The sequence below is a fragment of the Heteronotia binoei genome, chromosome 2 (genome assembly GCF_032191835.1).
Source record: "Heteronotia binoei isolate CCM8104 ecotype False Entrance Well chromosome 2, APGP_CSIRO_Hbin_v1, whole genome shotgun sequence".
NCBI classification, from domain to species: Eukaryota; Metazoa; Chordata; class Lepidosauria; order Squamata; family Gekkonidae; genus Heteronotia; species Heteronotia binoei.
Window position 1 is genome coordinate 184,337,674 of NC_083224.1, and position 20,129 is coordinate 184,357,802.

The following is a 20,129-nucleotide window of genomic DNA, read 5'->3' on the forward strand; positions in this document are numbered from 1 at the left end:
AAAAGGCTATTGTGATTGACCCGAAGTAGGCTTCGTTTTTGAAAATTCAGCACCCGTGAAATCCAGGCGAATTTTCAAAACCCAACATTTTAAAGTACTGAATGCTCCCCAATATTTTTCAAAGCAAACATTTAGTTTTCATTTTAGCAAAAAAAGAAGATTTGATTATATAAAACAGGGGTGGCCAATGGTAGCTCTCCAGATGTTTTTTTGCCCACAACTCCCATCAGCTCCAGCCATGCTGGCTGGGGCTGATGGGAGTTGTAGGCAAAAAACATCTGGAAAGCAACCGTTGGCCACCCCAGATATAAAACACAGTGATGTGGTGCTGAATTCAATACCCCTTATGATTTGCTTTTTCAAATCCACAGCATCTGTCATAGTGAATTTTGTAAAACAGTAAAATTAGGAGAACAGAAAGTTGAATGTGGGAAACTGAATCACACGTGTTTGTATATTATGCTAGAAATTCCAAAGATGATGCATTTTTGTGGGGGGGGGGGAGGATGGCTTTACACTAGGCTTTTTTTGTAGAAAAAGCCCAGCATAAACTCATTTGTATATTAGGCCTGTGTTCCTGCTCAAAAAAAGCCCTGGCTTTGCAGCTCAGGAGTAGTAGTTGACAAAGCTCTCTCATGGGTTCTTGATTATTCAGATCTGAAGCTTTGAGGGCGGGGAAGGGCTTGGGGATCAAGCTTGGAGGGGCGGAGGTGAGGCTTACCAGCACATGGTAGATGATATCACCTGGTGGTTTATAGGAAGGAAAGGAAAGGTCCAGTCGTTTCCAACTCTGGGGTGATGTTGCTTTCACGTTTTCACGGCAGACTTTTTACGGGGTGGTTTGCCATTGCCTTCCCCAGTCATCTACGCTTTCCCCCTAGCAAGTTGGGTACTCATTTTACTGACCTCGGAAGGATGGAAGGTTGAGTCAACCCTAACCCTAACCCTAACCCAGCTTCCACCGGGGATCGAACTCAGGTCGTGAGCAGAGCTTAGGACTGCAGTACTGCAGCTTTAACACTCTGCGCCACAGAGCTCTTGGTTTATAGGAAGAGTCTGATAAATATGCAGGTGCTGAGCTAAGATTCAGCCAATCAGAACATAGCTTTCCCTTTTACTCTCCCCCCCTCCCCCATCAGCATTTAGCCTGAAAACCATTATAGAGGGTAAAACCTTGAGATTCATCAACCTGACCTGGCTATTGATCATGCAACAATCACACATACAAGACTCCAAGGTGTCCAAAAGCACAAGAAAAAGCTGTGGACAAGCTGTTTACCAAGGCACTCAGTGCCAGAGGGGCTGGTTTGGAAGCCTTCGTTGCAATCACAGCGATAGCTGCCCACGGTGTTCACACAGCGCCCATTGGGGCAGATGCCTGGCTTGGTACGGCATTCATTCTCATCTGAGGGCAACAGAAAAGGAAAAGGCAGGTCATTTAGACTGTGATAAGAAGCGATCCTCACCCCTACTTCTGGAATAGTCAGCTTACTGAGGTGTTGAGCAAAGAATTGGGAAGTTCTGGGTTCAGGCATTGTCTCTGCCATGGAATTACCTAATGGCCTTCGGCTGAACCAAGCATTGGGTACACAATAAAATATTTGGAAACTTTTAATAATTTGGATCTAGGATTTTAGTTTTCATATATAAATATTTTAAATTGAAGGTCCCTCAACCTCTCATCTGTCATAGGAGAGATGATGTTAGCCTGCCTTAAAGGATTGTTGTACAGATTGCAGGGGTTAAGTATGCAGCGCTCTTTGGATGCTTTGAAACAGTACCATACCTGGGAAATATTGGATTTATATTGGATTTATATCCTGGCCTGCATTCTGAATCTCAGAGTATCAGAGTGGCTCACAATCTCCTTTACCTTCCTCCCTCACAACAGGATACCCTGTGAGGTAGGTGGGGCTGAGAGCTCTCCCCAGAAGCTGCCCTTTCAAGGACAATTCTGCGAGAGCTATGGCTGACCCAAGGCCATTCCAGCAGGTGGAAGTGGAGGAGTGGGGAATCATACCCGATTCTCCCAGATAAGAGTCCGCACTTAACCACTACACCAAACGGGCTTAAATGAAAACAGAAAGGGAAGTCTATGAATGGTACAAATGGTACAAGAAACTTGAATAGTTTTTTAAAAAGATCACCTGTGCAGCCTTCACCATCGGGCCTGCGCTGCATCCCAGGGGGACAGATACAAGCAAAAGTGCCAATTAGATTCTTGCACATCATCCCGTGTGATTCACAGTCATGCATCCCCTCGACACATTCATCCAAATCTGCCGAAGACAGAACATGAGAATTAATGGCCTCCTGATAATATCTCATTATCCTGAGCCTATCTGCTCGGACAGTGGGGACTCAGGACACATTGGATGTTCTCTTTTCCTTAATATAGCAAGAATGTCAAATTTGGAGCCTGTGTGGTGAAAGACGGGCTCCAATGAAAACAAAAAAGGAAGTCTACGAATGGTACAAAACAGATCTCTTCATTGCCAAGACCAGTGAACGAGCATAATCCACAATTTCTTATAGTGATTGGGGTACTCCCCAGACACTGTCTGACCTGAAAGCTCTTATATAAGTTGATGTATATTCCTTTGCATATTAGGTCACACACCCCTGATGTAGCCAATTCTTCTGGAGCTTAGAGTAGGCTCTGTATTAAGAGCCCTGTAAACTCTTGGAGGATTGGCTACATCAGGGGTGTATGGCCTAATATACAAAGGAGTTACTGCAACGAAAAAAGCCCTAGCCCTGTTCACATAAGGGCTGAGGAGTTTCTTTGGATCCTAAAGTTCTTATTGTGGGTGGACACTTTTATCTATTCAAAACCCTTTGGTATCTTCATCTAGCGTGGGTCTCAGGGAACAGTCTTTACCTTTGCACATTCTCCGGTCGTCTCGCAGGGTGTATCCAGATGGACAGGTGCAGTCGTAGAAGCCGAGGGTGTTGATGCAGCGGAAAGCACAGAGCAATGGGTTCAGGGCACACTCATTGATATCTAGGGGGAAGGGAGAGGGAGAAAGGTGAGAGACTATTCCTGCAGGACTCTTCCTGCACCCAGGGCCGGCACTGGAACTTTTGCTGCCCCTAGCAAGGCCCTGCCCTCCAGTGGGAGAGGGCCCCGAGTGCCGGCATTGTTTGCACAACGGCCTCCTCCTGAGGAGCTTGCAGCAAACGCTGCCCCCACTCAACTTTCCTGCAGTGCGGGAAAGCTGATCGGGGCCAAATGGTCCCATCTGCACAATGGGCTCCTCTTGAGGAACCCACCATGCAAAGGCCACCCCCACTCAACCCTCCTGCAGTGATGAAAAGTCAAGTGGGGCCAGATGGGGCCTTGCAAATGCTGTCCCCGCTCAACCTTCCCACGGTGCGGGAAAGCCGAGCGGGGCTGGGTGGCCTGGGCAAAGAGGGAAGTGCTTGGAGCATCCTGGACAGCAGGTGGCTCTCTAGGCACTTGCCTCTTCTGCCTTATGGCAGCACCAGCCCTGCCTACATCCTTAAGTGTGATGAAATAGAGAGATTGCAGTCATGGACTGGAAGCTTGAGGACTCAATGTACAAAAGTAATGCAGAATCCTCAGGGTATTGGCATTGATTATCAGTGGCTCACAATGAAAGCCTGAACAGGACATTTGTCAAATTCATGGTACTTAGGATTGGTTCACAAGACAGAGCCATGTGCTCCATGCTGAGTCATGCTGGGGCATCCTTGGGGACAACTGAGTCTATGTCAGAAAGGATAAGAAGCCCTACCCCCTCCCCAGCCCCAAATGACAGCAGGTCCATAAGCAACACTAACCCCCTTACCTTCACATGTCATCATGGGCCCTGGCTCAAATCCCTCATCACATGCACACTCAAAGCCCCCCACCACGTTGGTGCATGTTCCATTTCCGCACGGGTTCCCGATGGAGCACTCGTCTGTGTCTGGTTTGGGTAAGGAAAACGGAAGGCAAGATGGTTAGCTTTTTCATCTAATTAGATGTTTGTCAAACATCTTGAGTGTTCGACAGGGATGCTCGCAAAAACGACAGCAGCTCCAAGTCAAAAAGAGGGGCATTTGTGCATAACCTTACTACAATATCTCAGAAAATCAAAAAAAAAAGAGGAAAAAAAAGAAAGTCATCTGATATTGAAGTGTCATTCATACAAAGAACTATTTAAGGAAGGCATTCCTGGTTTGTTAAATCTCAAGCTTTCATAGATTTCATTGATCGATGAAAGATAACATAGACATCTAGGGCTGCTAAGCCCCCGGGCTGGGCGGCGATTCTCCCACTCTGGAGGTTCCCAACCCACCAGCCCACATCGGGCCAGTGGGGGGAACCTCTCCTGATGTCACCGGTATGATGACATCACCCACAAGTGATGTCATCACACCTGAATTGTTGCTCACCAGCCGCTATAGGCATTTCCGGGAAAACTCTATGGTTTTCCTGGATGCTCTAGCAATTTGGGAGGGGAAACATAGTTTTCCCTCCCAAATTGCTAGAGTGTCCAGGAAAACCATAGAGTTTTCCCGGAAATGCCTACAGCGGCTGGTGAGCAACACTTCAGGTGTGATGACATCACTTGTGGGTGATGTCATCATACCGGTGACATCAGGAGAGGTTCCCCCCACTGGCCCGATGTGGGCTGGTGGGTTGGGAACCTCCAGAGTGGGAGAATCGCCGCCCAGCCCGGGGGCTTAGCAGCCCTAGATGTCTATGTTATCTTTCTGCCTCTGTAGCTTTCATAGATTTCATTGATTGATGAAACGACTCATACTCGAGTAAATCAGTTGGTAATGGCACAGTTCAAAATGGATGGGGCTATGATGTCTTATAGGGTTGCCAAGTCCTCTGTGGCCTCCGGTGGGGAACTTACGCGCACAGGGAGCAATGACGTCACCCGCAAATGATGTCATCATGCTGCCAACGTCACGCGCTGGCCTCTCTAGGCATTTTCGGGGAAACTCTATGGTTTTCTTGGATGCTCTAGCAATTTGGGGGGGGGACATAGAGTTTTCCCTCCCAAATTGCTAGAGTGTCCAGGAAAAACAAAGAGCTTTCCCGGAAATGCCTACAGCGGCTGGTGAGTGACATTGCAGGTGTGATGACATCACTTGTGGGTGATGTCATCATACCGGTGACATCAGGAGAGGTTCCCCCCACTGGCCCGATGTGGGCTGGTGGGTTGGGAACCTCCAGAGTGGGAGAACCCCCGCCCAGCCCGGGGGCTTAGCAGCCCTAGATGTCTGCTATCTTTCTGCCACGGTAGTATTGTGATAAGGATTGAACCAGGAAAATATTAATGACTAATATTAGAAAATGGGGTAGTTCCTTGTCAAGAAAGGAGGTTCCGAAAAGAGAACTTCTTTGCTCTTTCTCAGGCTAAGTGATATTCAAGAAGAGGAGGGATGACGGCTCAGTGGTAGAGCATCTGCTTGGGAAGCAGAAGGTCCCAGGTTCAATCCCTGGCATCTCCAAAAAAAGGGTCCAGGCAAATAGGTGTGAAAAACCTCAGCTTGAGACCCTGGAGAGCCGCTGCCCGTCCGAGAAGACAATACTGACTTTGATGGACTAAGGGTCTGATTCAGTATAAGGCAGCTTCATATGTTCATGTTCAAGAGTAGTTTTAGAGGACAAGTATGTGACAAGGAGCGCTGACTGTTGAAAGCATACACCCTGAAAATCTTGTCAGTCCCTAAGGTGCTACTGGACTACGATAAAAAAGAGCAGACAATCAAAATGAACTGATGGTCTCGCCATTGTGCCCCCGGCACAACTGGATTTGGGAACAAAGGGATACAGGGTGGTCAAGGATACTCACCAACGCAATTCACTCCAGTGTAATCAAGATTGTATCCAAAAGGACATTCGCAACGGAACGACCCATCTGTGTTGATGCAAGCCCCATTGACACAAATACCAGGATTCTCAGAACATTCATTCACATCTACATGAGAAAGAATGCAGCAATTTTGTAAAAAAAATTGCATCTAGCTTTTCCAGTTATTTTCTTTATTGCAAAGTTACTTTCAGACACTTTATATCTTTTTTGCAGACATTTTGATTCTCATTAATATATGCTGGCAGCTAATTCAGTTTGATAACTTTTTCTTGCTGAAAAGTGAATGAATTTATAAAGTAAACCATAAGTAAGGCCAACGGACGAACCATAGAGACAGTATAGTTGCTCTAAAGCCCCCTTCCCACCTCCTGGGGAAAGGAGATGTTTCCCATGAGATGTGCGCCGGTGGAAGTTGCGTGGGGATGCAGAGATATCCTTGGTGGTCCCACTGCCCACTCACTTCCCACTTTTTGCCCTTTTCTTCTTGGCCCACTTGACATTGCTGCCCAGAGGGAGAGGATTAGGTGACTCAGGTTAGCGGCCGAACCTCCATGTTCCTTTCAGCAATTTCTTGCTCAAAAAGGGCAAGCGATCAGATAGCAATAGCAGAGAGATGCATGCAGGGCCAGAGGGTTCAGAAGTGGGAATAAGATGCTTAGAAGCTCTACAACAGGAGTCCCCAGGCTTCAGATTCAGCAGGAGCTCACAGGAGTGCAGCTCCCGAACCTTTCTGACGGCTCCCCCTCTTCCTCCCCACCTACCTTGTCCATTGAATAGCAGGTGCAGCTGCATAACAATCCCTGGATTAGGAGAGCGGGCAGCCAGCCAGCCACCAGGGGCTTTGCCACACCCCCAGCAGCCCTCATTAACCCCTGGAGAAGCCCACGCCACCCTTTCTCTACTTCTTATGTGATTTTGGGTGGTGGGTAGCTTGCTGGTCTTTTGATTGGGGGGTGGGATGGCCCAGGAGAGCCCCAGGTGAGCGAGGCCTGCTTGGGCTGGCTGGACCTCTAGCCAGCCCAAGCAGGCCTCGCTCGCCCGGGGCTCTCCTTTCTTGCATTGGGTTGCTTTTGGCTGGGGGCCGTGGCATATGCTAATGAGCTCCACCACCTATTTTTCTACAAAATGACCCCTGGAGCCCACCAAGGATTCTTAGAAAGTGGGCAGGGCCAGGTGGGGCTTTTGTCAAGCAGGGCTTCTGAATAGCTGTGCAGATGAAAGAGCATCCTCTTAAGCGGAGCCTCTGCCTAAAATGTCGAAGAGTTAGTATGAGAGCTATGCATAATAGCGCCCTTGAAACTTTGTCCTTGGCTCTTCCTCCTAGTGCAGAATGATGTGAACCATTCTGGATCCTCACTGAGGCAGAATGTGGTATATAAACAGGCCTGTAGCCACAGGGTGGGGCCCATGGGGGCACTGCCTCGACTTCCAGGCGGGGCCCCCTAACTCCCAGGGGGCTCTCTGGGGTGCAGCATGCTCCCCCCCCCTTTTCTTTTTGCCATGGCTAAGCTGGCAAAGCATCAGCAGCCGGAGCCAGGAGAGCTGAGCAGGGCACAGTGCACCGCAGCAGCAAAAGCAGCAAGAAGGGTGGAGGGGGTGGGGGTGCTGGGGTGGGGGAGAAGGAGGTGGAAGGAAACCCCCTCGCTTGCATTCAAGGTGCAGTCTCTTCTTGACCAGTGTTCCCTCTAAGCTGAGTTAGCGTGAGCTAGCTCACGGATTTTTAGCCTCCAGCTCACACCTTTTCGTCTTAGCTCAGGAAGGATGACCCCAGAGCACACTAATTTATGCAGCAGCTCACAACTTTAATGCCAGCGGCTCACAAAGTAGAAATTTTGCTCACAAGGCTCTGCAGCTTAGAGGGAACATCGTTCTTGACGCCAACGTTTTAGGGCTGACCGCCTCGACTTGGCAACATCCAGAGCCTCCAGATTTTGCCCCGACCGCACAAAGCTTCTGAGAAGCGGCAAGCCCCGCAGCGGATGGGAAAGGGTGCCCCCTGCCTATTTAAAAAGCCCCCTGACTTTTAAAATCCGGGCTGCAGGCCTGTGTATAAATGGAAATGCATAAATAACGCCTCCTTGGCTACTGAAAGGTAGGAATAGGTATTAATGCTAACAGACCCCTTAAAAATGCAAATTGCTTTTAAAACATTATTTTCCCCAGTTGAAAAGCAACTAATCCCATTTCAAAAGAAATGAAATAATTAACAAAAAGACAAAGATGGCAGAGGGGCAGAGGTGGCCAGAGGATGCACAGTCCCTTTTTAGCCATCTCACTTTCTTTGTGGGGTGTGTGTAAGAGCGGGGGAGGACTTTCAGAATTTTCTCAACATTCACAGTCTGGCTAACACAGGGCAACTTTTCACAATGGGTAGCCAAAGATTTCAGGAATGTCATTTGAGGGCTATGCTCCTAAGTGAATTTAGGCTGTTGAGACTTTCTGCTGTAGGGGACAAGCACTTACCTTCTCGGGTATCTCCAGGTCCCGGAATGGCTCCATGGCCGTACGGGCACAGCTCCTGGAAAGCAACTACAGAGGGAAGGAGGTAGAGATGAGGCAGTACTTGTCAACAATTTTGTAGAATTCTGCTTTTCCATAAAAACCACCCTGGGTGGTCTAAGTCAAGTAAGTCAAGTGTGTTGTCGAGTTGCCATTCGGTGGACCACTCATGGGGCTTTCAAGGCAAGAGAAGTGCAGAGGTGGCTTGCCATTGCCTTCCTCTGCAGAGTCTTCTTCAGTGGTCTCCCATCCAAGTACTGACCCTGCTTTGCTTCCAGGATCTGAGGAGATTAGGCTCGTCTGGGCTATTAGCTGTTTACACTTTGAAAAATCTTTAACGGTAGCCTACAACACAACAGTAATACGCTAGGGATGTAGCAAAATGTAAAAGAAAGTCTAAGACTCACCCTGACCTGGATAGCCAGGGCAAACCTGATCTCATCTGATCTCGGAAGCTAAGCAGGGACAACCCTAGCAAGCGTTTGGATGGGAGACCTCCAAGGAATACCAGGGCTGGGATGCAGAGGCAGGCAAGCAAGCTACCTCAGTACCAGCAGGGATTGCCAGAAGTCACCATGACTTCCAGGGACACTCTCTCTCACACACACATACAAATACTCACCATTTTTTTAAAATAAAGACTCTACAGAGCAGGCTCTACTGATAGTCCAATTTAGCATCATATGGTCCCAGGCCCGAAAGGTCAAAAGAAAACCCAGCTTAATCCCAAAACTACATAAAAGCAGATAAGCAAGCCAGAGGGTCACAGGCCAAGACCCAAGGGCTTTTTTTTGTAGCAGGAACTCCGTTGCATATTAGGTCACACCTCCCTGATGTAGCCAATCCTCCTGGAGCTTACAGTAGGCCCTGTAAGAAGAACCTGTAAGCTCTTGAAGGATTGGCTACATCAGGAGTCCCTGCTACAAAAAAAGCCTTGAATTGTCACCGTAATGTTTTTTGCCACAGCTACTAAAGTTTATTTTAAAAGAAACGCTTCAAAAAGCCCAGATACAACAGGGCAAATGGCAGTTTTGGGCACCACATTTTAAGAAGGATATAGACAAGTTGGAACGGGTCCAGAGGAGGGCGACGAAGATGGTGAGGGGTCTGGAGACCAAGTCCTATGAGGGAAGGTTGAAGGAGCTGGAGATGTTTAGCCTGGAGAGGAGGTGGCTGAGAGGTGATATGATCACCATCTTCAAGTACTTGAAGGGCTGTCATATAGAGGATGGTGTGGAATTGTTTTCTGTGGCCCCGGAAGGTAGGACCAGAACCAGTGGGTTGAAATTAAATCAAAAGAGTTTCCGGCTCAACATTAGGAAGAACTTCCTAACCGTTAGAGCGATTCCTCAGCGGAACAGGCTTCCTCGGGAGGTGGTGGGTTCTCCTTCCTTGGAGGTTTTTAAACAGAGGCTAGATGACCATCTGACAGCAATGAAGATCCTGTGAATTTAGGGGGCGGTCTTTGTGAGTTTCCTGCATTGTGCAGGGGGTTGGACTAGATGACCCTAGAGGTCCCAACTTTATGATTCTATGATTCTATGAATAGCTAGGGGCGCATGTAGGCAAAGCCTTTGAAAATGAGCACCTCCCGTTGTTGCCCCCCCAAGCACCAAGAATACAGAACATCACTGCCACAGACAGTGTTCCCTCTAATAACAACTATGCTCACCCATTAAACTCACCCTCTGCCTTCACCATCTCTCTTTCTGCTACCCAATGATAAGGAAAAGAGTGGTGGTGGTGGGGAAATATTGTCAGCATTCCTAAAGAACAGGGAAGGGACAGCAAAAGAAAACTGGAATCCTGTGAAAGTGACAAGACTTTCTTTTGGCTTGGTCAGTTTTATTGACCAGTCTAAAAGATTGTGGTTTTTTTGGGGGGGGGGTGTGGCTCTTCCACATTCTCGTTTGTGTGACTTATGTGTCCCTATTGCTCCGCTCCCCCCCCCCTTTTCCTCATGTGTGTTTTGCTCTCTCTAGTGGTCGACTTGATATTATATTGCCGTATGTCTGGCGTATCTCCTTGCAGATATAAACTGCAGGTTTTTATGTTGGACAAATAGCGATGTAATATCAAATCAACCACTAGAGGGAAAGAAAAGAAAAAAATGTGCAGAAAAAAAATGGAAACACACAGGTGAGGAAAATGAGAATGCGGAAATGCCCTGTGGAGATAGAGGGGAAACTTCTCCTTATCTTGTCAGTTTCATGAAAAAGCAAGAAAGAGGCACTACAGGAGAACTTTGCCTTAGTGAAATCGGCTGGGTTTTCCCACCACATTTTGGTATAATGGTTAACAATGCAAACAAACCCATATACAGCTCTGTGAGGGAGGAAGTGTAAAAATGCTCTTTAGACAGAGCATATCTTTAAAAAGAAAAGCTGGACAGTTGGCATGAACATTTCCTGCAGGGCCATGAGATAATTTCAAAAAGGAACATGGATGTTTTCAGGGATGGAATTCCAGCAGGAGCTCCTTTGCATATTAGGCCACACAGCCCTGATGTAGCCAATCCTCCAAAGAGCTTACAAGGCTCTTTTTTGTAAGCTCTTGGAGGATTGGCTGCATCAGGGGTGTGTAGCCTAATGTGCCAAGGAGCGCCTGCTAGAATTCCACCCCTGGATATATTTAAAACTGAATCTGTACCTTTTACGTAGGCAAGGCAACAAGGGCTATGACGCACATTACAGAGACGCATGTGAAAGACACTCAGCAAGGCACCTACCATTGCCCTCCTGAGGGCACAGCTCGCAGGGGTCACCCCATCCTTCTCCGGGCATTTTGCTGCAACAGCATCGGGCTTTTGTTGTGTTGAAGGCCTTGGGGACGGAGCACTTTCCAGCGTCGAAGCGAGTGAAGCAGAAGCTTTGCCGTGTGTCTGCAGAGTAGAGAAGGGTGAAGAGGAATCAAGGCATTAGCAGGTGGGACTTGCATAGATCCTGACACAGGTGGGAGGTAGTGATGGCCACAGGACTAAACAACTCTAAAAGGGGATTAGACAGATTCCTGGAGTCTATCAGTGGCTACTAGCCATGTTGACTGAGGGGAACCTCCACATCCAGAGGCAGACAGCCTCTAAATCCCAGTGCCAGGAGGCACTATCAGGGGAAAGGCCTTGATCTCTGTGCCCTGTTGTTGGCCGTCCAGAGAAACTGGTTGGCTGCTGTATGAGACAGGATGCTGGACTAGATGGGTCGCCGGTCTAATCCAGCAGGCCTCTTCTGATCTTATGAGGGGAAGGCCTCGGCCTCTCTGCCCTGTTGTTGGCCTTCCGGAGGAACTGGCTGGCCACTGTGTGGGACAGGATGCTGGACTGGATGGACCACTGGTCTGATCCAGAAGAGCTCTTCTTAATGTTCATATGATTTTTTTTAAAAGGGGGTAGAAAGACGGAAGAATTTAGGACTTTCAGTTTAAAAACAAGATGACTGGGGGAATGAGAAAGTTTTATATTAATATGGTTTCAGAGGAGAGCCGTGTCAGTCTGCAGTAAAACAGTTCTAGCAGCACCTTACAGTTCCACAAAGGTTTTCATGGCATAAGTTCTTGAGAATCAATGCTCTGACGGAGGGAGCACTGACCCTTGGCCGCTCATAACCCCAAAATCTTGGCCTCTAAGTTGCTTCTAGACTTGAATCTAGCTGTTATATTATTATGGGCCTGGTAATAATAATTAATAGTATATGGCACTGTGTGTAGAATAGCTAGGAGATCCTAAGATTGTCTGGCAGTCAGAAGTTCTAGCTCTTTTAGTGTTATGCACCACTAGGTGGCGAGCTATTCTTGTTTTTAAGACAGATGTTACAGAGGTGGTTTTTGCCACTGCCTGCCTCTATGTCACTCCCCTGGTATTCCTTGGAAATCTCCCATCCAAATACTGCTTAGCTTCTGAAATTTGACTGGATTAGTCTCCCAGATTTGACTGGATTGAGCTAGCCTGGGCTATCCAGCAGATCAGGGCTATGGGAATGGTGGGAAAAATAGACAGATACATTTTCTCCCTTGCCCTTATGCTGAAAGAGTATCAGGCCTCTGTTGCAAAGTTGCCATCTTCCCTCTCCCCCAAGATGGGTACCCCCCCCCCCAGGGTGGCACTTACCAAAACAACGCCGACCGTTATCAGACAACACGAAGCCCGGTGGGCAGATACACTGGAACGTTCCAGGTGTGTTGGTGCAGGTCCCAAAGAGGCAGATGTTGGGCTCCTCGGCACACTCGTTAATATCTGCAACCCACCAGGGAAAGAGCAGCTAGAGCTTTGGCAGGGATGGATGTTTGCTTGTTCCTCCCATCCCAATTCAAGCTGGGGGAAACTTTGTTGGCAAGGTCGTGGGGCACAGTGTGAAACTTGCCGCATTTTTGGCCATACAATGTGGCAAGAGTCACCAGCGTACATGGCTTTCAAAGGGATTTGACCAAATTCACGGGAGGGGAGTTGGACCCAGGGCTTTTTTTGTAGCAGGAACTCCTTTGCATATTAGGCCACACCCCCTGATGTAGCCAATCCTCCTACAGTTTACAGGGCTTTTGCTACAGGGCCTACTGTAAGCTCCAGGAGGATTAGCTACATCGGGGTGTGTGGCCTAATATGCAAAGGTTCTACCTATGGTTGTTAGCCGTGATAATTAAACAGAACCTCCATGTTCAAAGGCTGTATATCTCTAAGTCACAATTTCACCAACTGGGAGAAGCACTGGCCTCCGTATTCTGCTTGTTGGCTTCTCCAAGCTTCTGCATTGTTCACAGGGTGGTGGGCTAGAAGGATGCTTTGGTTTGATCCTGTTGGGCTCTCCTTATCAAAAAGGACTTCATCAAATACATGGCTATTTAGCTATTCTTGCTCCATGGGCAGAAGCAGTCTACCTGTAAACAACAGCTGCTAGGGAACACGCAATGGGAGAAGGCTATAGGCTTCATGGCATGGTTTGAGAGCCTCCCGGAAGCATCCGGATCTCCACTGTGGGCAGGAAGATGCTCAATCAGACGAACATTTGAGATGCTCGTTTTAACAAGATGCTCAATCAGACGAACATTTGAGATGTTTGTCTTAACATCTTACCAATGCAATTGTCGTTCTGCACCTCATAGCCTGGGGGGCAGATGCAACGGAAAGAGCCTTCCAGGTTCTGGCACGTGCCTGGAGAACATGTCCCTGGGAGGCTAACACATTCGTTGATGTCTGCAAGAAAAGAATAGAAGAGACAGGCATTTCAGGCCTAATTACCACACTAAATGTGGAAGGTGTCAGAAAGGTTGGAACAGGAAGATGCTGCCCCCCCCCAGTAGTTGCAATGAGGCACCCCGAGCATCTCCCCCCCCCCTCCCCAAATCTCTGATCCTTGCTGGGCTCCATTCCAGTCTAGATGAGGGTGAGACTCACAGCAAGGGAGACAAGACATATTCTTTTCACTTCTCTTCCCTACTTACTGATTTATTTTGTTTATTTAAAACATTTATTACCTGCTTTTCTTCTTGACGGAGCTCAAGGCGACTTACAGTACAGATAAAATACATAAAGTCTATAAACCTCCCTGAATTTGGAGTCATACTAATTAATAAATTAATCAAATACAGTCCTAAATAAAACCATCTTCAGTTGCCTCCTATGGAATGGAAGAGAGAGGGTCACCTCTCTGCAGAGGTTGTTCCATAATCATGGGGCTGCCACTGAAAAGGCCCTGTCTTGTGCACCCATCAAATTAGTGGGGGCATCTCCCTATGATCTTCATTCTCCACTTGGTGGAGCACTAGCATGGTTTTGTAAGACAGCATTGCAATAGAGGTTCAATCACAGAATTGAGGTCATTTGAAAATTCAGGGGAATTTGGGACAATTGCAGAACCATCACCTGCTCCTATCTGCACCCTTTGAGTTGGGACTGATATACTCTGACCCCATGCCACTCAGATGGGACCTCCAAGAGTCAAGATTCGGAAAGCACCCACCAACACAGTTCTTGCCATCTGCTGTATGGTCGTAGCCTTCCTGGCAGAGGCACCGGAAAGAGCCGATATTGTTGATACATTGCCCGTTTCGACAAACCTGCCCAGCTAGAGAAGAGCATTCGTCGATATCTGCGGGGAGAATGAGAGGGAGGCAAGCGTGAGAGTTTTCAAAAACAGAAAGCAAGCAAAAATAAAGAATGTGAAAAGCATAAAGAGCAACTGCATGGGACCGATGAATGGAAACGGGGGCTAATCAGGGCAGGACCTTGGAAAATGCACTTTCCTGTCTAGACAGTGCTGTTGGGCTGCATTCTTTCCAAAAGAAGATCAGGGGGAAACCTCAAAAGTGGCCAAGAGGCCTAGGATTCTGTGTGGATGCTTACCTCCAGTCTGGAAACAAAGATGGCGCAAAACATCCACGTGGAAGCTGTTAAGGTCATTCGGAACACTAAATCCAGGGAGAAACGCATCCCTACCCAAAATCTGCCTAAGGCCTCTCCCACCTGCCCTGGGCCAACCTGGACTCTCTTACCCATGCAGTCGTTGTTGTGGGTCAGCTCAAAGCCGGGGAAGCAGAGGCAGTTGTAGGACCCCACTGTATTCTTGCATGTGCCATTCCCGCAAGGCTGGCGGTCGCACTCATCGATGTCTGCAAGGACAAAAGCGAGGGTGGGTGGGTATGGATAGAAATCTTTAACGCAACACTGCCGTGTGTTCAGAGTATAACAACCCTACATGTGGGGCCATCCCTCGACTGTCCGGCACTCTAGGCAAGTCTAACTTCTGGCACCCCTCCCCCAACACTGATAATATCACCAAGTCACATGGGGGGGGCCCAATTTGGAACCCCCAGAACACTGGCACCCCAGGCAGTTACCTAGTTTGCCTAGTGGCAGGCTGAAATTGTAATCTTCATCACCTGTATCGTGGGAGCCCTGGGGGTCGAGAAAGCTAGTGGCCGGTCTGTGGTGACATTTGGACCAGTGGCTTTGTGACTTGTATTGAAAAGGAATCCCAAAATCTGTTATAACATGGTCGCTTAGTGGTTATAGCACTCGCGTTGCATGCAGGTCAATCTCCAGGTAAAGGAATCTAGGGGTGTTTTCGCACTCACGTTTTACTGGCGCCACGACCCTCCTGACGCCGGCGAATCTGCATGGATTTCGCACCAGAAGCGCCGGCGCACCCAGAAGCGCCGGCTACTTCCGTCGCTAAGCCAGCGCAAACGTTTTCCTGCATCTTTGCGATTTGCGTTTGCGCTGGCTTAGCGACGGAAGTAGCCGGCGCTTCTGGGTGCGCCGGCGCTTCTGGTGCGAAATCCATGCAGATTCGCCGGCGTCAGGAGGGTCGTGGCGCCAGTAAAACGTGAGTGCGAAAACGGCCTAGGTGTTCAGAAAGACCTTCCTCTGCTTGAGATTCTGGAGAGCCAAGGTCAGATGAAACAAGGGTCTGACACTACAAGCAGGAGCTTAGTAAATCTCAGGGCTCAAACTATAGGCTAGGACCTTAGCTGGAAGACCCTAGTTCAGTGGCAGAACGCCAGCTTTGGATGCAGAAGGTACCAGGCTAAATGCTGGCTTCTCCAGTCAAAGGAGGTACATTTTTGTCTATCTGTTTGGACGTTCTTTCTTTATCCTCCCATGCAGCTCCTCTTCTAATGCACCTTAGATGGGGTGGTTTCTAGCCCATGAAATAGGGTTGTCAGGTCTCCCTATCTCTTGTTTGGGGATTTGGGAGCCGGCATTCCAGGGGTGGGTGGGACTTAACACAATGCGTTGACATCACCTATAAGTGGCATCATTGTGTCAGTAATGCAGAGGGTGACACTGTTTTTTGGGGGGAGGGGGTGAAACTCTATGGTAAATTTGCCCAAAACCCAATGTTCCCATGCAATGTCCCTGGTGTGATGACATCACTTCCAGGTGAGATCATCATGTCATGGATGACATGCGGTGAAGTCCCTGTTTTACGGGCAGAATTTTCCCTGCTGGCCAGCTAGTCTGCAGCAGGGAGAAGCTTCCAAAATGTAGGGATCCCCCACTTGGGGACCGGCAACCCCACCATGAAAGCCTCTGCCGCAATGAGTCTCTAAGCTGTCAGAAGACCCATTTCTTAATAATAATAATAATAATAATAATAATAATAAATTTTATTTATATCCCGCCCTCCCCGCCTAGGCAGGCTCAGGGCGGCTAACAACAAATTCAGATAAAAAGTTATACAATATATACAGTAATTTTAAAACAGTATTAAAAATTATACAATAGTTTAAATCAACGATGTCTTAAAAACCATTCCAGTTTATATAATTTAACAGCAACAGTGATGTTCCTGGCGCTATTCTGTCATTTGCATAATGGCAGAGATCACTAAATACAGTCATTTTGATGGATTGATCGGCCATCCTTTGTCAGCAGTCTGCGAAGGCCTGCCTAAAAAGGATGGTCTTGCAGGCCCTGCGGAATTGGTCTAGGCTCCGCAGAGCCCGCACCTCTTCTGGGAGCTGGTTCCACAGGCACGGAGCTGCAACGGAGAAGGCCCGTGCGCGGGTGTTCTGCAATTTCGCCTCCTTTGGCCCAGGTATAGTCAGCTTGTTCTTCCCTGCTGACCTCAGTGCTCTTTGGGGCTCGTATGGGGAGAGACGGTCCCTCAGGGAGGCAGGTCCTCGACCATATAGGGCTTTAAAGGTAATGACCAGCACTTTGTAGCGAACCCGGTATGTAACTGGCAGCCAGTGCAGCTCGCGCAGCCTTGGCTGTATATGCTCCCATTTCGGGAGTCCTAGTAACAGCCTGGCCGCTGCGTTCTGCACTAGCTTTCTTGATATTCTGCTGCACGTTCTGTTGCACTTTCTTGATATTATCCTTCAGATCATGCCCCACCCTCCTACAGGATTTTTGGGACATGGTCCACAGGAATTAAGAAAATGACCAAAACTTTGTATTTTGATTTTCAGACTATTTGTTTTTAATCTTTGCCATTTGTGTACACCATAAATAAAATATGTATTTTTTATAATAATAATAATAATAATTAAAAAATGACCAAAACTTGAAATGGGTCCAAACAACTTAGGTCCAAAGTTCCTGCTTTCATCCACAGGCTGGGGATATGAAGCCAGTTGTAAGATTTAAGGCTGGTAGCTTACCCTTCTGCAGCCACTGCCCCTCGACTGTGAGACCCTCTCCCTACAGAGTTAACATCTTCTCTCCAGGCAGAATCCTACTTTAGAGGTTGCCTTGGAGAATCACAACCTGGTTTTACATTGAGATCTGGAGATTGTGGTGCATTTCTGGTTTCCAGATGTTCCTCTGTATCTCATTTTGGTCCTGTCCTCCCTCCAAGGACTACTTAAGTCAACCATTTGATCCAGAGTAGGTTTATGAAGTAGGTTAGACTGACAGAGAGTGTTGTGTATCGGTTGTTTTGACTGCTGCTTTGTTATGTCTGTTAGTTGATTTTGATGCTTTATTGCCCTCCAGGACCCTGATGCCTACATTCCGATTGGCTGTTCTTTAGAACCAGCCAATTGAGACGTGAGATGTTTTTCTTAGGAAATGCAAATGAAGGATCCTGGAGAGACCAATAGGGTGGATTGCTTGCCCACATAAGGGGGCGTGTTTAACTCAGGCCAAATGGATAAAAGGAGTGGTGTTGCCTGTTTGTGTTCCGTTCTGCTCTTGTTCAATAAAGGTTCTTGCTTACCTCAAGATGGCTGAACTCCCTATATAAGAGAGAGTGACTGGCCCAAAGTCAGCCTGCAGAGGTGAAAGTAACTTAAATTTTATCCCAGTGGAGTAGATCTAACCATCCTCGAAGGACCCTTCCTTCAGCTAAGGAGCTATCTTTATATTTAATTTCCTCATATTTAAGGGACTCTTTCCTCAAATTTCCTCATATTTAAGGGACTCTTTCTTCAACAGAAGAGCCAGTCAAGGTGGCAGAAGGCTGGAAGTAAGATTCAAACGTTGGTCAGAGGAGTGGTAGGACAGGGTTAGGATCCACTCCAGTATTAACTCTCTTGGGATGCTCAAAGGAGAAAATGGGAGATACTATTTTGGCCACTTTTGTGCCAGTACCCAGGCTCGGCTCAGTTTTATCCCTTTCAGCCACTGAACTTCATAGTTAAGAGATCAGATGGAAGAGACAAAGATCAGACTTCTCAATCCACTCATACAATGCAAACTGCAAACTCACACAGCCTCGATTTGCCTCAGGCCTGTGCAGAGAAGGAGAGAGGATTTAACCCTTTGACCTTGGCTTGTTTTTGCTAATCGGATTTCCTCTCTGCCATAGGAGCATTTTAAAGTCTATTTTTAAAACAAGGCTCTTTTCTCTTTTGAAATGCTAATAGCAGAGCAAAGTGAACCAGTTTCAAAGAACAAAACTGAACAGAGACTGAACTCTGCCCTCTTTCCCTGCCTGCCCTCAAGGCAAATTGAGGATGAGCGAGCTGGCAATTTGCATCTTATGGATTATGGAAACATCTCATTTGTTTGAGACCTGAATAAAGACTGAACTCAGGCCCCTCCAATATGATATTCCAACCACTGCACTAGAGTTTGATGGTGCGGTTGTGGGTTTCCCCCCCCTGCTGCTTTACATTGACTAATATTGATGGATCTTTTCGCTATAATTTTTATATAGTTATTTACAGTGGTGGAATTCTAGCAGGAGCTCCTTTGCATATTAGGCCACACCTCCCTGATGTAGCCAATCCTCCAAAAGCTTACAAGGCTCTTTTCTGTATGCTCTTGGAGGATCGGCTAAATCAGGGGTGTGTGGCCTAATATGCAAAGGAGCTCCTGCTAGAATTCCACCCCTGGTTATTGACTTTATTTATACACTGTTGCCTCTCCCCTCTCAAAGAGGTGTACATAATTTCCCTCCCCTCTGTTTCATTCTCAAAACAACCCTGTGAGTAGGGTTGCCAATCCGCAGGTGGGGGCACAGGATCACCTGGCTCTCCCCCACTTCAGGATCATCAGAAAGCAGTGGAGGGGGGGAAATGTCTGCTGGGCACTCCATTATTCCTGATGGAGATCGATTCCCATAGGGTATAATGGAGAATTGATCTGTGGGTATCTGGGGCTTGGGGGGGGGTGCTGTTTCTTGAGATAGTGGCACCAGATTTTTAGCATAGCATCCAGTGCCTCTCCCCAAAATACCCTCCAAGTATCAAAAAGATTAGACCAGGGGGTCCAATTCTATGAGCCCCAAAAGCTTGTTCCTATTGGCCGGTCTCGAATTTGCCCTTTCTGGGCAAAATTATTGAGAGGGCTGTAGCGCTACAGTTACAGAGTTTTCTGGAGGATGCTTCCATCCTGGACCCCCATCAGTCCAGCTTTCGCTCAGGTCATGGGGTGGAGACAGTACTGGTTGCCCTGGTGGATGATCTACAAAGGCATCTGGACCGAGGCAACTCAGCGATACTGATGTTGTTGGACCTGTCAGCTGTGTTCGACATGGTCGACCATCAGTTGTTGTGTCATGAGCTCTGACAAGGAGCAGCTGGAAGGGTTAACAGACCTGGAAGAGTTGCCAGCCAGTTCCTCAGCTGAACAAACAGTAGCTGGCCCATCAATCACTCTCCAGGCACCAATATCTCCTCCAAGCTCTCCTCCTCCCATCTCAAGAGTTCGAAGCAGGCTCCGGAAAGAACTTTCAGAGCAAAGACATGAGGCACGCTGATGCTTCAGATCTCTCAGCCCTGAGTTCTAGCAGAGTCACTGCCACCCACGGAGCAGGCTGATTGAGACTCCCATAAAGCTCCCACCCAGGACCTGGTAACCTTTGGAAGCAACAAGTCTATTCTCTGGCTTGCATCCACGCTCCTTCCTGATCC

General features: G+C 47.8%; 1 protein-coding gene across 1 annotated transcript in view; it reads right to left on the reverse strand.

Annotated features, from left to right (window-relative positions):
• The window catches only part of FBN3 (fibrillin 3), a 209,496-nt gene that overhangs the window by 14,217 nt on the left and 175,150 nt on the right, over positions 1–20,129 (reverse strand). The window contains exons 46-56 of the mRNA XM_060232635.1: positions 14,817–14,933; positions 14,285–14,413; positions 13,399–13,518; positions 12,439–12,564; positions 11,065–11,217; positions 8,301–8,366; positions 5,817–5,942; positions 3,813–3,932; positions 2,882–3,004; positions 2,148–2,279; positions 1,280–1,405 (exon numbers count right to left, since the gene is read on the reverse strand). Coding sequence (XP_060088618.1) covers positions 1,280–1,405; positions 2,148–2,279; positions 2,882–3,004; positions 3,813–3,932; positions 5,817–5,942; positions 8,301–8,366; positions 11,065–11,217; positions 12,439–12,564; positions 13,399–13,518; positions 14,285–14,413; positions 14,817–14,933 — 1,338 coding nt within the window. The remainder of the gene's footprint in view (positions 1–1,279; positions 1,406–2,147; positions 2,280–2,881; positions 3,005–3,812; positions 3,933–5,816; positions 5,943–8,300; positions 8,367–11,064; positions 11,218–12,438; positions 12,565–13,398; positions 13,519–14,284; positions 14,414–14,816; positions 14,934–20,129) is intronic.